The sequence below is a fragment of the Rattus norvegicus genome, chromosome 20 (assembly GCF_021556685.1).
Source record: "Rattus norvegicus strain SHRSP/BbbUtx chromosome 20, alternate assembly SHRSP_T2T, whole genome shotgun sequence".
NCBI classification, from domain to species: Eukaryota; Metazoa; Chordata; class Mammalia; order Rodentia; family Muridae; genus Rattus; species Rattus norvegicus.
The window spans coordinates 45728853-45747197 of NC_141553.1; the positions used below are offsets into that span (position 1 = coordinate 45728853).

Consider the following 18345-nt stretch of genomic DNA (forward strand, 5'->3'; position numbering starts at 1 on the left):
CGAGGAACCTATAAAGTCTTTTAATGTTCTAGGGGAAAAAAAATATCTTAAGAAGTGTTTGTCAATATTAATGAGCACGATTATCCCAAATGAAGAACTTCAAGTGGAAAATGTGTATAGCTGTAGGGGCTATGAGCTTCTCACTTGGTCCTTTCAATTTTACAAACCAAGAGGACTTATTTCAACAGAGCCTGGATCTACCGGTGTCTGTAGTCCTAACAGATTTGATGCACAGGGTACGGATGACAGCTCCTTGAAGTCCTGGAGTGGATCAGTGGTTTCCACCAGTGAGAAGAAGACCCAATAGCAAATCAAGAAGGCTATTGACACGTAGATCAAGCAAGAATGATGGGTAACTGTCTATTCACTCAACTAACCAAAGGGCTTGGCTTAAGATCTGTAATCTTGTGACCCTCCGAGTTCTTGGGCCTCTGAATCGCTGTCGCCATCTTACTAGTGATCAAACTGAGAGCTAGAATGCTTTGCAAACTGGAAGAAGGCTCTGTGGTCACAGTCCCTAAACTTCCTACACAAAGCTCTAAGAGCCACTTAGGAGGCACCGCTCTCCATGTTCACCTCTTCTGTTCTGCTGTGGCCCTCAGAACAAACACCTTTGAGCTGAAAAGAAACAAATCTCTGAGGAATGTTGAAACCACTCTCCCAATTAAGCGATGATGAAATCGCTGTCAGATTCTGAAAGTCAACTTCACCTATTAAAATGCAGGGAATTTCAATTACACAAGCAAGTGCTTAGGCATGCCCAAGGGAGGGTGCGTGGGTAATTTGCTTCAGATTCAAGTAAAACCAATCAGTGCTCCAACCTCTCGCTGAGCACAGTGCAGAAGGTAGTTAGCTCGGTCTGGTACCATGTAAACGGGTTTATATGTGTGAAAAATAAGGACGCGTCAAGCCTCATCTGAATAAAAAAAAAAATACAGAGAACCAAAAGTTGTCAGTAGCTTGGTTTGGAACAGTTTCCTGTTGCTGATATTTCTCTGTTTTGTTTTTATAAACAACAACAACAAAACAAATCTACCTAGTTCTTCTTTGTTTGCTCCTCCAGTCACTCCTTTGCTACCAAATCTAAACTGATGTGTTTGAATACATGCAGTTGTATCGAACACCACAAGTTCTTCCAAAGCAGAACAATCTGATTCTTCAGTCTGTCCACGTTGTAAGTACATGCAAACCGTCTCCGGAAGGAGCACAGAGATTTGGGCTAGAGTTCCATCCCACTAAGGGAGAAAGAACTTAGCTTTTGTTCGCTTTTGGTTTTTGTTTGTTTCGCTTATTTTTGTGTTGCTGCTGATAATACCTTTCCTAGAGTGATTTGAATATTTATTTAAACAAAAAAAAAAACAGAGCTCATTAATACTGAATTTAGAGTCAAAACATTGTTGCCTGGAAACAAGAAAATGGATTTACTATATACATACAATACCTAAGCAGAAAGACGACTTCATGGGCGATTCTTGCTGGAGAAGGACCGATGTGGAAACTAGCAACAATTCTGGATACCAGTGAGCAAATTTAGACTTCTACTTCAAGTCTCCTAATTGAAGTGAAAATTGGTACATCAGAGGTCCACGTCTGATTCAGGAAGGGGGATGAAGTCATGCTGGTGTTTATGAAATGTTTGGAGATCCTTGGATACAAACACAGCGGAAGTGTCATTCGCAATTATTGGTGAGGACCTTTGAGCATAGGCACCGGGACTGAAGATCATTAGCTTTGTCATGGGATTTTTATTATAGTTAATTCACTGTCATTTGTTGCAGCTGGAGGATCCTATCTCAGTCCCTCTAGGTCATAGGTTCATCTACTTAGAGACCTCAAGACGAGCCCCCTATCCTCAGCTGCCCCTTCAGACTCTCCCCGAATCCCATCGATTCGCCACTTTGTTGTTTTTAATGGGCAATTAGGGACTTTAGGTCTCAAGAGGCTGTATTAGAGCATTTAAATTATTTACTCGCCAGACTTTTCAATAGAAATTCTGAAGATTCCAGATATTTAGGACTATGCAGAAGTGATTCGTGTGTTCCATTAACTTACTCTCCTGTGATAGTACTTAGGAAACACAGTAGGGTTTCCGTGCTTCAAATGCTTCAAATGCTTCAAATGAAATCTTAGTATTTCATTTGTGTAATAATTCCAAATACTTTACAAGTTTGCCACACCCAAAGGATGCAGACCGAACCATTCTTCAAAAGAAAATGCTTTAAAGTTGTTTTTCTTTTTATATTTATTTTATGCATATGTCTTAGTTTGGGTTTTATTGCTGTGAAAAGACACCATGACTCAGGCAACCTTTTTATATAAAGGACAACATTTAATTGGGACTGGCTTAGAGTTTCAGAGTTCAGTCCTTTATCATCACAATGGCAGCATCCAGGCAGACATGGTTCTAGAGAAGGAGATAAGAGTTCTACATCTTGATCTGAGGGCAGCCAGGAAGAAGACTCCCCATTGCCTCCCCGAAGTGGAGCTTGAACATAAGGTTTCAAAGCCCATCCCCGCAGCTGTACACTTCCTCCAACAAGGCCACACCTATTCTGACAAGACACACCTCCTAATTGTGTCACTCTCTGAGGGCCAATAATTCAATGCACATGACTTGATGGGTGCCAAACCTATTCAAAACATTACCGTGTATGACAGCCTGGCGTGCACCATGTGCATGTCAGGTGACCTCAGAGATCTGAAGAGGGCATTGAATCCCCTGGAAATGAGGTATGGATAGTTCTAAATAAAAAAAAAATTGGAGTTATGGATAGGGCTGAGAAGTAAACCTGGACATCTGCAATAGTAATGAGTGCCTTAATCACTGAGCCACTTCTCCAGTCCCCATAATTGCAATTTTAAAAGAAACTCAAAAAGCGTTGTGTATGGTGACATCATTGTCAGAATGAGTCTAGTCCGCAAGGAGACTTTCTCAAGGGAGAGCAAGAATGAAGAACAGCTGTGCAGACAGCATTGTGCATTAAAAATCCATCGTAACTCATTGTAGTCCCATTACTAAATAATTGATATCATGAATCGACGACGTCTGGAAACGATGACATCTATGATGGCACCATAGATTGCCACCTCCAGTTCCTTTAAGGAAAAGTGCCATGGATAGAAGTCACACCTCGTTTCCTCCCTCCACCTAATTCCAATTTTTGTAACTGGAAAAATTAGGTCAGTATGCATGCCTTGGTGGATTTGTCACTCCAAGCCAGACTTCACACCAAGGAGAGAGTAAGCAAATGGAAATTATTTCTCCCATTCTTCACTGGTAGAAGTAAATGACATTGACTAGTCCAGTCTTAATAGAGCTATAATATCATATCTTTAATATATTTGTATATAAATATCTTGATTTTTCTATACATATATATTATAATATAATATATTTATATCTTATATTTATTTATAATTATATATTGTATATGTTACACTAATTTCTTGTTTTTATATTTATATTATATATGTAAGTGTATATAATATAGTTTATAAAGCTGTAATAAGGGGCCTCTTAATTATTAAGAAACATAAAAGCATCAGGTGTCATGATACACAACTTTAATCCCAGCACTTGAGAGGCAGAGGCAGAGGCAGATAGGTCTCTCTGAGTTCAAGTCAGCCTGGTCTACATAATGAATTCCAAGACAGGCAGCAGTGCATTGACTCAAAACAACAACAACAATAACAGCATACACACACACACACACACACACACACACACACACACACACACACATACAAGTTCTACAAGTGATTCAGTGGAGAACAGTTGGTCAAAATGACAATGTTACTGTAAAAACTGCTTTAAAGGGAAATTTTACCCCTCAACTATCTCCACAAATTAATAACCTAAATATTTTTAAATGCTCGGTTTATTTTTTAAAGACTATTCTTTGGGGGTGTAAAGGAGAAATTTTACACTTTTTATTCATTTCAGCCCACCTTGCAATGCTTTTAATAATAAAAATTCACAAAGACAATTATCCAGAAAGGAAGGCTTACTTGAATATGTTAATGATGCAATAGATGTTCAAACTTACTGTAAAAAAAAAAAAAAGATTATAAATCCCAAGTCTGGCGTTTCTTATCTGCGTTTCTTCATTTCGCTGACTTACAAAGCCCTGAAGACCACAAAGCCCCTAACTGTAAAGTGAAGATAACGGAGCTTACGTTATAGGTTTACTGTGGGCTAAAATGAGACGCTTGTACGGCATGACCTACACATGGACTTTGTGGACATTCGTGTTCAACTAGTTAAACATTCTATTTAATTAATTAGTAGGGTCAGCATGCTCTAATGAGGAAAGATTAAGATTTGCATCAGTCTGAACCTCTTACAACACGGAATGGCATTGATGAGAACCGCATTGAACAAGAATACTCAGGGCTGTAATCCTTATTATTAATGTTTTACAGGCCATGATGGGTCCAGAGATGTGAACCCTTTGCATGATATCTCTCTCTGTCTCTCTCTCTGTCCCTCCCTCTCTCTCCTTCCTTCTCTCCCTCTCTCTCTCTGTGTCTCTCTCTCTTTCCCTGTCTCTCTCTCTTTCTTTGTCTCTCTGTCTCTCTGTGCGTGTGTGTCTCTTTCTCTGTCTCTGTCTGTGTGTGTGTGTGTGTGTGTGTGTGTGTGTGTGTGTGTGTGTGTCTTTCTCTGTCTCTGACTCTGTCTCTGTCTCTCTCTCAGAGTTGAATGTGGCTCAGGCTGATGTCAAACTGACTATGCAGTCAATAATGACCTGCTCCTCCTGCTTCCACCTCCAGAGTGGGACGGCAGATGGGCACCACCATGCCCAGGTTCTCCAATGCTAGGGATCTAACCTCCTTCAGCTGAGTAAGCCACATACCTGGCCATCCCCTCTGAATTCTCTTAGATTGTTCGCCTCTGTACTGCCTTCTGTAATGAAGTCTTCTCACTTGGGAAAGGAGGTTAATGTGGCATCTAAAAGCAGGCACCGGGGGCTCAACACTCGGAAGCACTTGTCACTCTTGCAAAGGACTCCAGCTATTTCCCAGCACCCATATGGTGCCTCACAACTATATGTAACTCCAGTTCTAAGGGATCTGGTGCCTCTTTTTGGAACTATGAGGGCATCAGGCACACGTGGCACACGTGCATACATGTAGGCAACACACACACACACATATACACACATATACATACACACACATACACACACAAATATATACATACACATATATACACACATACACACACATACACACACATACGTACACACATACATATACACACATACACACACAAATATATACATACACATATATACACACATACACATACATACACACACATATACACAAACATACATACACACATATACACACATACACATACATATACACACATATACACACATATACACAAACATACACACATATACACAAACATACATACACACACATACATACACATACACACATACACACACACATACACACACACACAAATAAATTTAACATTTTCAAAAATGTTAAAAACTTTAAAGCATCCAAAACACCATCTTCTAGAGAGAAAAAGAAAAAAAACGATATGAATTTGCTTTACGGAAGACCACTACCTTTCCTCAGGCCCCTCCATGGCACAGTGACAGGGTGACAGTCATTATCCAAGACCAACACTAAAAGTTCCAGTTCTGCCTTCGTCCTTGGAAATGATTTTAGTGTTAAAAAAAAAAAAAAGCTATGTTTTGCCATTTCCTCCAGACTTGCAAGAAGACATTTAATAAGGAGATCTGGACTTAGTGTAAACCATGATGGGATATTTCCGTGTTGAAAAAAAGAGCTTTAAATTTGCCGTGTTCTAACTCCACTTGAGGGACTCTGAGACCAACACAAGGTGGAAGATGTCCAGTCCATATGCCCAAGTGAAGGCATCAGACTCTCCTCATGCCCAGGCTTCCACCCACCTGTCTGTCATATGTATCTGTTTATAAAATAGATAGCTCCCGTCTGGATACATTGTAGCACATAATTTTCTTAGGTGGATGAAGCCAAACAGAAAGGAATTTATCAGCTTTTCCCTGCCCTGTGGGCAGGAGGCCAAATGCCTGCTCCACACAGCCCTCTCCCTGCCTCCCTCCTTCTTCCCATCTCTCATAGAATAATCTCAAAGACAGATCATCCTTCACCCAAGGTCTCAGCCTCAGCCCCGGGAGTAGATAAATGGACAATGATAAACTCTCTGACCCGATTCTCCTCCTAAACTTGGAACAGTGTGATTGCCTCCTTCACACGGTCCTGTCTGGGCAATGGTGGCAGCTGGACTATTGAGAAAGGCCAATTCAGCCTAGGAGAGGGTAAAGGATGAGTTAGGAATGGATGCCTCTGAGTTTCCAAAAGCCCATGTGCCCAGCTGTGCTACTGGGGTCTAAACCATTCAAATCTCCACCGGTTGACTGAGCGGTTCACGTAAGCAGGGAGCTTTTCGAGATCTTGCCGCCAAGCCCAATGCTGGAGTCTTTAAGGGAGGTTTCTTTTATTCTTGCTTTGTTTTTAACGCATCTCAGCTACTTTTCCTGTAAATCTGAAATTATTTAAAAATGCAAATGTGTTTATTAATAAAAGAGGGATCCCTTGGCTTTGATGTCAGAGGAGCTGAATCTGAAGCTCCCCTAATGACCGTAATATGTTCAACTATAGACCCGGGAGCCACTGTTTAGAAACTACAGAGCTAAGTTACATTCAGATGTTCACGGCGGTCAGCCACTCCTATTGTAACTAAGACCCTGAAGATTGCAAACTGCAGCATACTTGTGGGCCATCAAATCAACTTTTATTAGTCATGGGGAGGAGTGGTCTTAAATAAGGTAGCTAAGTTTAAGGTACCCCACACATAGGGAACTTACTTAGTGTCATGTGACTCTCTTTGCTGAGGTAGACACCCGTGTATACAGATCAAAATCTATAGCCTGGCCTATGTCAATGGCAATCAAGAGATGAATATGAATATTGCAGTCACACACGCCCACATGCTGTGTCACTATAGAAGCATATATATACTATATACACTATATAAATACTATATATACTATATATACTATATATATACTATATATATACTATATATATACTATATATATACTATATATATACTATATATATATAGTAACTTCAGGTTTAAAAAGTGAAATAAAAAGCTCTAGGTTAAGTCTTTCCTGTGGCGATATTAGTATCTCTTCCCTCTTGGTTTGCAGAAGCCAAGGAAATGTCATATCATCTACTACAAACTCATATGGCAAATTAAGTGGTCTCCCTCAGCCTGACTCTCTCTCGTGTGGGTGGAATTTCCTTGGACTTTACATCATGAACCAGTGTCATTATTGTCTTTTGTGTTTTCTTCAAGGGGGCATATTAAATTTTAGTTTTAGGGGCCAGACTGACGGGTTTTTAATGCTGTAAATTACTTGTTTTTCTTTCTCAGAGAAAGGGAAACAATAGGAAATGGGTTCACCTAACTGTCAGAGGTACTCCAGGCAGATCTGGTAAAAACTGTCCTGGTATCCAAGACAGTTCAAACTACAGTGTGTCACTGTGGGACGTTTTGTGAAATGTTCTCTATAAGTCTGTGGAAACAATCTAGATCAATGGTTCTTAAGCACTAGGAAGGTGACCCCAACCACAAAATTATTCTTATTTGGTACTTTGTAACTGTAATTTGGCTACTGTTACAAGTTTATGAGTCATGATATAATATTTGTGTTTTCCCATGGTCTCAGGTGATTCCTGTAAAAGGGTTGTTGACCCTCACAGGGATAGAGACCCACAGGCTGAAAATTGATTATCTAGATTTGTACCTGTCTGGAATTCTGGCATGTGATAGATACCATTTAGCCCAGCACCACCGAGACATCCCAAAAAATCAAGAAATATATGTCTATAGACCCGGTCACATAGGAAGAGAGCAGTTCATAATGGTCCTCCACTGGAGGCACCGGTGACTCCTGGGAAGAGTGGGGGAGGAAGGCTCGTTGTGTAGGTCAATGGATGCACTGCCTGGTGGTTTGACATCCCCACAAAGCACTTGGCTTCTTTGGGGTCCATCACACAAATGAAGAAAAATAGTGCATTTTCACGAATTAGGAAAATCTGTGAGGTACGTGATCAGAACCCACACAGGCTTGGACTAGTGTAAGACCTCATTCTCTTCCTTACCAGGATCTCCGTTGTGGGTTCTGGGGACCCAACTCAAGTCACCAGGCTTTCGTGGCGAGCACTTTTACCCACTGAGCAATCCCACCTGCCCCTGATACACAGTTCCTTGAAAGCTCACACTTATGAAAGGTGCACCTCTAAGCTGTTAGGCCATAGTCAGATAGTCGGTTATTCTAAACTACAGGTCCTATTATAGGGGGTGTAGTACAATTTCTCACCTTGAGGAAAACACAGTTATGTCTGATTTTGCTTTACATTGTTCAGATTTAAAAAAAAAAAAATAGAAAATTCTGTCTGTCTCCCTTGGTAGGTTTCTCTCTGTCTCTCTGTCTCTCTGTCCCCCCCTCTCTCTCTCTGTCTCTCTCTCTCTGTCTCTGTCTCTCTGTCTCTCTGTCTCTCTGTCTCTCTCTGTGTCTCTCTCTTTGTGTCTCTCTCTCTCTCTCTCTCTCTCTCTCTCTCTCTCTCTCTCTCTCTCTCTCTCTCTCTCCCGCCTAAGCCTACCTTCTCCTCCTTCCTTATAATGATGAAATGCTGTTCAGAGTGTTCCACTCGTGTAAATCAGAAAAACAAAAGATCGTGGAACTGTATGGACGAATGGCTTCCAAAGAGCCCACGACATTTGTGTTTTGTTAAGAATATTTAATCCGATGAGCATCTCTTATGACTTTCCTCTGTAAGCGCTGACCAGACTGTATCTTTCCAGTCCTGAAATGTATGTCGCTGTCTGTTTCAGAGATGTGACGCCGGCTTCTTTCGCACGTCATCAGGAGAATGTTCGCCCTGTGACTGTAACGGCAATTCCCACGAGTGTTTGGATGGCTCCGGATTCTGTCTGGTGAGTCAGCGACGTGCAGCTGCAAACGGTCTTTCTTAGTTTCCGTTTTTTTTCTTATAAAACATATTGTGTCAACACCTTCTGATTGAAAGGGGCCCCACGTGCTCCAGGGGGGTGCTGTCTTCCCTCCCCTGGCTTCCTGCTGTAGACCGGTGGTGGTGACTTGAAGTTAACACACAGGAGGGTCCCACCCTCCAGATTCCTCTGTAACAGTACAGTGGGCCCTGTACTTAGCTTCATCTTACGTAAACCACAGTAAAGCGGCCGCACCATCGCCTGTTGGAGCATGTAAGACAATCAGGTCTATGGGTCCAAATCAGTTTTAAAAGAGTTGTCTAAACCAGATAGCCAACGGAGACAAATGCTTTGTCCTTCTGCTGTTGAATTCTGCCATCAAGCCTGAAAGAGACTTTTTCCTTCCTTCACTAAAATGAATTCCCCAGCAGACTGATACCAATAGAGTCAGGGGAGGCTGCTCGTGTAAACGACCTTGCTGAATATGTCACATTTTCAAGAATGGATTGACAACTTAGTAGAACTTAGCATTGCAGTACTGACCAGAGTGGCTCCGGGAGAAGCCACGCCCACCAGAGTGGCTCCGGGCGAAGCCACGCCCACATCTAGAGTCTGTGCATTCTAATCTTGTCTCTCTTCCGCAACAAGTTCTGAAGCAAGTTCTGTGCTTCAGATTCCCATATGGAAAAAGAACCTTTCCCAGACTGCAAGAATAGTTTCATCTACAGCACACTACCTACCTAAATACGCTCAAAATTACATAATTACCTCTACTGAACAGACAATTTTATAATAAGTGGCCTCCGCGGTATATAGAGTTGCAATTTGACTCACATTTCGCATTAAGATGCAACTTAGAGATGGTTACTATGAACCTAGTGGCTGTCACTTTTCTAGAGACAAAGGATTAATTGGAGAGCCATTAAATTGCTATTTTTATTTTGTATTTTGTATTTTTTTAACGTGATATTTGTTTTACCCTCTCCCCCTGCCGTAGTCTTAAATAACCATTACATCCAGGATGTCCTGCACAGCCCCTGTAGGCATACGCAGCTGCCAAAATCTACCCCTTTTTTAATGCTCGCATCTCCGGTTTCCTGTTATTCTAATCCCAGTGACATTTGGGGGGGAAATCCCATGCATACGCTTGAACTAACAATGTACACTGCTGATGATGTGACCAATTAATACGGCTTTTCGTTACCTGCTTTATTAAACTAGAAGACAGAAGGGATCGCCAAGCCCACCAGCTGCCATTAGCCAACTGGCAAGATGAGATCAGAAAAAGTTAAAGGGGCAGAAAAGCTCACTCTGCCAGGGTCCACCAAGAGCGACGATAGAGCCAGCTGTGATGGTGTTGTCGGAACAGGAACTGTTGTAGGCTTTGATCTGGACATGAGCTCCTGGGAGGATTCAGCATCACAGGCCCCCTCCTGACTCTGGTAGCGCAGGAGGCCATTCAGCACTCGTGTGCAACAACTGTCGATCTTCCTACAATTGCTTTGTTGTAAGATAGAAAATCCACGCAGAAAGAAATAGCTTTTCCTCTCATATTGATGGTAGTCCCCCATTAATGCTCTATTCAGAGAGAAATATGGTTTTTCCTCTCATTTAAATGAACTATGCTTAGTGTGAAAATAATAAGCATTATAAATAAAACATATATATACATACATATGTGTTAAAAGTATTTATACATATATATAAGTATATACACAAATATATACATATATGTATATATGTTAAAAGTATTGAAATTCAAGGGGGAAAGGATCATCTACAACCTATTCTCTAAGTTAACATATTTCTAGCCTTACAAATTTAATTTTTAAATGTGCCCAATTTATATTTAAACATAAACAAAAGATCATTAGCCAAAAAAAGAGAGGGACACCCCCCCCCCAGAAAAAGAATCACAGGGTATTGCTGAGGTTATTGGTGACTCTCCATAACCTAATGGGAAGGCCCTATTGATGAAGACACTGATAACTTACAACACTGAGTGTGGAGGAATTGAACTGGCACCCAACCAGAAGCTTCATTTCTACTCACTCGCTCTCCTGATGCTGGGAGGTAGTTTTCACACCCTCAGAGGAAAAGAGAGATCGTCAACATAACAACAGCTACAAAGCCCAGACCTCCAAGAGCAACTTGCCTACAAGATACACAAGAGTACCATTGGCACAAATGTCATGGGAGTAACCAACCACACTATCTCATTGGCTTTAAGGCCCACTCCACAAGATGGAATTTATACCTCACTGCTAAAGGGGCCAAGAATCCAAGGCTACAACAAGTCATTGACCATAGGGAAATCTACCACTTTTATTTTGCTAAAGAACCACAGCAACAAAATCACTACAGATGGGCATAGTGCTATACACATGCTGTGATGGTTTTTGAGTCTATTACAAATAAAAGAACTTGGTGTTTTGCAAACAACCTTCGGTTTGGTTGCGTGATAGCCAAAGATCGACACAAAGTCCAAAAGTCTCAAAGTCTAAGGAAGGCTAAGGACGAATAGCTTGGTGTAGTTCCCTGCTGCCTTGTACCCATCAAGACAGAACGTACCAGGAATTGAATGCGGTACCAGAGTCTCTATGATGTCCATCCATCACTGCCTTATAACACTTGTTCCTTCTCTAGCATTCCCACCTTAATGACAGCACCATTCTGCCAGAGGCCCCAGTGTCCTCTTCAACGTCCATGTCTTCCCCACCATGAATCTGACCCCAGATCCCAACCGCTCAACCTGTTAAGCAGCTGCCTCTCCTCTATGACTTGCTACTACCTCAGTTTAAGACCACACCACCCCTCTATGACCACTGCCTCAGCCTCCCAACCATACACTGTGTTCCCTCTGATCTGCCACCTGACGACAATGGAGCTGTCTTTGCCCAAGTCAAAGAATCCTTCTTTCTAAGATGATCCAAAGTTTCCTGCCTCCAGCCGTGCTGAGCACACTTCTACCTACGCCATTTCTGTGCTTTTGGATTGCCCCCTATGGGAGCCATCTTGAAGGACAGACAACTTCAAGACCTGATTCAGGTATCGACATCTCCACGAAGCCTTCACTTCCTCAGTCATATCCCTGAGCGCACAAGGCTGGTTTTTGTTTCTTTCATGAGTCTCTGAGTTCCTGAAATAAAAAACTGGGTCTTCCTCATCTTAATACCAGTTTCAGCTCCTTAGCTCTCATGAATCAGCATAATCTGGGCTTCTCATCCGAATGAATGCATTAGATATTGAAACGATAAGATGATGTCTTCAATGCAAAAAAAAAACTTTTAATTTATTTTCTTTCTTTTTACTATTGGATATTTTCTTTATTTACATTTCAAATGTTACCCCCTTTCCCAGTTTTCCCTCGGGAAACCCCCCATTGCATTCCCCCCAAACCTCCTGCTTCTATGAGGATGCTCCCCCATCTACCTAACCACTCCCTCACATCTCCCCTCCCTGGCATTCCCCTACACTGGGGCATCGAGCCTTCACAGCACCAAGGGCCTCTCCTCCCATTGATGCCCAACAAGGCCATCCTCTGCTACATATGCAGCTGGAGCCATGGGTGGCTCCATGTATACTCTTTGGTGGGTATTTTAGTCCCTGGGAGCTCTGGGATTGTCTGGTTGGTTGATATTGTTGTTCTTCCTATGGGGTTGCAAACCCCCTCAGTCTTTTCTCTAACTCCTCTATTGGGGGCCTGTTCTCAGTCCAATGGTTGGCTGCGAGCATCCACCTCTATTTGTCAGGCTCACACAGGAGACTCTCAGGAGATGGCTATTCAGGCTCCTGTCAGCATGCACCTCTTGGCATCCCCACTAGTGATTGAGTGTGGTGACTGTATGTAAGATGGGTCCCCTAGGTAGGGCAGTCTCTGCTCCAAACTTTGTCTCCATAGTTCCTCCTGTGAGTATTTTGTTCTTCCTTCTAAGAAATACTGAAGAATCCACACTTTTGTCTTTCTTCTTTTTGAGCTTCAAGTGGTCTGTAAATTGTATCTTGGCTATTTCGAGCTTTTGGACTAATATCCACTTATCAGTGAGTACATATCATGTGTGTTCTTTGTGACTGGGTTACCTCACTCAGGATGATATTATCTAGTTCCATTCACTTGCCTAAAAATTTCATAAAGTTGTTTTTAATAGCTGAGTGTATAAATGTACCACATTTTTTTTTGTATCCATTCCTTTGTTGAAGGACATCTGGATTTTTCCAGCTTCTTATAAATAAGGCTGCTATGAACATATATATATATATATATATATATATATATATATATATATATATATATGCATCTTTTGGGTATATGCCCAGGAGAGGTATAGCTGGGTCCTCAGGTAGTTCAATGCCCAATTTTCTGAGGAACCACCAGACTGATTCCCAGAGTGGTTTTATCAGTTTGCAATCCCACCAACAATGGAGGAGTGTTCCTCTTTTTCCACATCCTTGCCAGCATCTGCTGTCACCTGAGTTTTTGATCTTAGCCATTCTCAGTGTGTGAGGTGAAATCTCAGAAAGGTTTTCATTTTCACTTCCCTGATGACTAAGGGTGTTGAACATTTCTTTAGGTGCTTCTCGGCTATTCAATATTCCTCAGTTGAGAATTCTTTGTTCAGCTCTGTACTCCATTTCTAATAGGGCTATTTGATTCTCTGGAGTCTAACTTCTTGAGTTCTTTGCATATATTGGATATTAGTCACCATGTGGTTTCTGGGAATTGAACTCTGGACCTCTGGAAGAGCAGTCAGTGCTTTTAACCCCTGAGCCATCTCTCCAGCCCCTTAACTTATTTTCTAATTTATGAGCTACCTATGTCTCTCCTTTTGTGCAATATAAGATAAATTGCCCTTTGCCAGAGACTCTGGCTCAGACCCAATTCAGAGTAACTAATTAGCACCTAATGTTCTCACAGACTCTTGTTTCTCTGACTGGAGCCCAAGCCAGCAGCATTAGCAATCGCATAGGAGCCTGATTGATAAATGGTCTCTCAGGTTACAGCCCAGATGTCCTACATCAGAATCTAAACTTTCCTCGTTGTATTCAGAGACACATGTGCACACTAAAATTTAAGGAGTGTTGACGGACATACCCCATTCTCAAACTTCATGATCTTTGTGAATGTCGTGAACCCATTATACTCTTATTGATTAATGAGGATACCAAGGATTCAGGTAGATATTTGGTTCTTGAACTATGGCTCTTCTCACACACACACACACACACACACACACACACACACACATACACATACACACACACACACATACACACACACACATACACACACACATACACATACACACACACACATACACACACACACATACACACACACACATACACATACACACACACATACACATACACACATACACACACACACATACACACACACATACACACATACACACACACACACACACATACACACACACACACATACACATACACACACACACACACACACACACACACACACAATAACATTTTTTGTCGTAAGGTATTTTCCTGTTTGGCAAATGACAGAGCATTGAAAATGAAGAAGCATTTCGCAATTTCAGAATTAAAGACTTCCAGAGCAAGAAGAATCCTGAAGGTCATCTGGTCTAAAGCTCCCTTGTACCAAGAAAGGAATAGAAAGCTGGGAGATCAAGGCACTGTTCCAAGTGAACAAGTTTGAAAACGAAGAGCTAATGTCCTTTCTCTCTGCCTCTGACACTATCTCTACCATCCCCCCAAACTGAGACCAAGGCCTTCCAGGGGAATTCATTACAAATTGTTTAAAAGAGGAAGGTGAGAAAGCCCATGTTTACACTCTGATATTTTAGAGACGGAGAGAGATCACATGCTGTGCTCTTGAACATTGAAGGCCATGGCTACTATAAACAGAACCAGAGCCTCGAAGGGGCATCTCAAGCCTCCGTCAAGTGACAAGAAGACAGGACTGAGAATTAGCTCATTTCTGTGCCTTAATAGTCACTTCAGCCACTAGAGATGGCCCATGGTCTTAGTGTGTTTTCTTCTACACAGACCTGTTTCATCCATGTAACGAGGACACATTTGCCTCTAATTTACAAGCATCCGTACAAATGTCTTGTGGTTCAGATGTATGGTGGTTGAATACAGCTCCATTGACTTTCCTAGGAAAGATGCTATTCTCAAGTTCAGGCTCATTTGTTTTTTGTTTTGTTTTTAATTGCTTTTACTTGCTCCAGATGCTGGTTCATCGTTTCACGTTTTCTCTCTTCCCTCCATTAATTTTCCTTAATATTTTCTGAGAGGTGGCTGAGCACATGGTGCAGTTTTAAAGACTCTGAAGGAACTAACTCTTGGCTGCATGTTAAACTTTATATTTAAGACTTCTCATTGACCATACAGTCTAAGCCATATTCTAATTCCTTTTCTGCTGCATAATTTTATATTGGAGCCATACCTGACAGTAGGCCAAATGCTTAAGGAGGATCCAGGCCAGGTAGCTTGTTACCCACATAGAATTCCTTCTGTCGGACCTCTGCATTGTACTGAAGACATACCTCACACAGGTTAATTAATTAATTATGATACAGCACTATTATCCAGTGTGTCAGAGAAGAGAGGCATGCCTGGGACAGATACCTTGATGTGGATAGTGAGACACAGACAGGACCATGAGGGGAGAGATAAAGAGAACTGTCTGGAGATTTTGGAGCCTGCTGCCGATCTCCAATAAGAAACAGACAAGACAAAAAGGACAGCCTGGTTTATGCCATTCTTCCTGTTTGTTACCCTTATCAGAAATGGGAAATTATAAAAACCAACCTGCCTGCTACATCCTATGTGTCGTTGACCGAGATAGGAAACCATTAGCAGAAGGTCCGCTATCTTCCTTCTGATGCATGAGTGCCAGCACGGCCTGACATATTTGCTCTCCCGTGCCCATAAATCCTCATTGTTTCCAACTGTCCTGGTTAAGCACTATGAGAATATTATTTGTTTTCATTTCATTTCATTTTCATTCCAAGTCAGGAAGCTTAAGCACCCAGAACACCTAGAGTGCGGTAGCTCTGGTTATCTTTCTGATGAGTCCCCTCTGCACACAGACTCCAAGTAGAGCCCCAGCTTGCCTGTGCACACACAGACCTGCAGAATGCATGCCTCTACCTTCAACTTTAAGTAGCACTACCACAGGTCCTTTATGTTGCCACATACCACGTATTCCAGCAGGCCGACGTCCCTTTGTTTGAAGTAAGCCAGTGTGCTCTCTGTGAACTTTCTTCATTCTTCTCAACTCTCCGGTCTTCTGGTCTTCTCTCCCACAGCACTGCCAGCGGAACACAACAGGGGAGCACTGTGAAAGGTGTCTGGATGGCTATATTGGAGACTCCATCAGAGGCGCACCCCGATTCTGCCAGCCGTGCCCCTGTCCCTTACCTCACCTGGCCAAGTAAGTCCTAAAGGAAGACAGACTCCCCAAATGACTACTCTCACCATTATTATTATTATATATTTTTTAGCTGTATGCATAGTTCTGGGGTTTGTCTGCAGGCAAAGCTGAATGCCTCAAGTTGAGAAAAGTATAAGAAAGTACGCTGGTCTACAAACACTTTGGGAGCAGAGCTTTAAGCACTTACGGGTACAACTGTTACCAAAATATCAGTGTAGATCATAAAGTCAGTGACCTCACCTCAGTGTCCCAAGCAAAGCCAATCTTATCCTTTCCCAGCTTCCCCTCAACCTACACAGGCCACTGTGTAATACCAACAGGCACGCTGTGTTTTCCAAAGCATTCACCTTCTGACTCTTCCAGAGTAGTTGTTTCCCTGCACGAAGCAATCTAATATGCTTTCCAGCTAGAATTAGAACACTGACGTACAAAACAGGATGCTGAGAACTGATCAGTGACTCCTGGCTGTGTTGCGACTACGGTGTGGAGCTATGGAGAATAATCATATATCCGTTGGGCATACATGAGAACAGTGCATTTCTAAGTACATAGTAAGGAAGAAGTCTAGTGAGGGAGAAGGGTGGCATGGAAGGGCTAAGAACACGGCGTAGTAGTACAGCACTTGCCCGACACATAGGAGCCTGTGGATTTCATCCATAGCACTGAAAAATAAAAGCCTAGAATTAAAATAGTATGGCGGGCTTGGTTTTCCAAATACTAGCCAGCTCTCCAATTCTCTATCACCAATGAGATGTCCTACAGTCAATTCGGTTCTGAATGAAAGTACCTAGAGGTAGCACAGTATCTGGGGTAAGGGATCAGTTTCAGGAGACTGGCCCCATTACAGATGCTAGTGAAAAAAAATGAATCCCCAACTATTCACACTTCTGACCATTTGACTGCAAATTTGGGCTCCCTCAAGCACTCTTAAGTTTAATTATTTGCTACAGTTATTCACAAAACTCAAGGCAGCATTGTACTTAGGGCGATTAGGGTTTTTTATTTTTAATGATACAATTCAGGAAAAGCCAAATAAAGAAACCTATAAGGAAATATATGGAACTAAATAATGTATAAAAGACATCTATAATGTAGAGGGGAAATATAGGGCAACAAGAGGAGGTTCAGAACCCCTCTTCTCAGCGTCTCCATACATGAAGAACCAGCTAGCTCCCACAAGCCTTCCTACTTCAGGCTTCACATCCAGGTCATTGATCATTGAGCCCAGAGTTGGAGGAGGAGGGATGTTGAAAGTTCTAGCCCTCTGGCCACATGGGTGTTCCCTCTAGTGTCCACTCTCATACGGACTCCATTAAAAGATCATTAAGTCCCCTCATTAGCATACTCAAGTACAGTGAACAGGCTTCTTATAAACCAAGGAATAAAAGTCTTTTCACTTGACAGCGTCAAGAGTTGTAGAAGCTCTTTGCTAAAAGTGGGAGGTCAGAAATTAAATGTGTTTTAAATATGCCATAAGTTAACAGAGTCACCAACCCACCTCATGTTTCTGTCTTGACACGTAGGACCTGTGTGGTCTCAAACTAGTTACCTTGTCTCTGTGCACTGTTCTCTGTGAGAGTTAGGGTTTCTGTTAGACTAGCTTTAAATGTTGGTTCCATCCCTTGGTTTTTTTTTTTTTTTTTTTTGGTTGTTGTTTTTGTTTTTGTTTGTTTGTTTTTGGTTTTGCCTGCTTTGAACTCAGATTTTTCTTTAGTAAGTAAATTAAAGTAAGGTGTGAGGACCCACAGTAGGGCTGTGAGACTGGGCGTGGTGTCATGTGTGGGCCATGTGGGCAGGTGTCTTGAACACAGGAGAAAGCTAAACATAGAACATAGTAACTTTTCTAATACTCTGAGCCAGACATTGTTATTCTTATAGGCAATATTTACAA

The 18345-nt window shown here is 41.9% G+C and overlaps 1 protein-coding gene across 1 annotated transcript in view; it reads left to right on the top strand.

Moving 5' to 3' along the window:
• The window catches only part of Lama4 (laminin subunit alpha 4), a 141963-nt gene that overhangs the window by 29671 nt on the left and 93947 nt on the right, over positions 1-18345 (top strand). Inside the window, 2 exon segments of the mRNA NM_001309447.1 lie at positions 8912-9013; positions 16330-16454. Of these exon segments, the coding sequence (NP_001296376.1) occupies positions 8912-9013; positions 16330-16454 (227 nt within the window).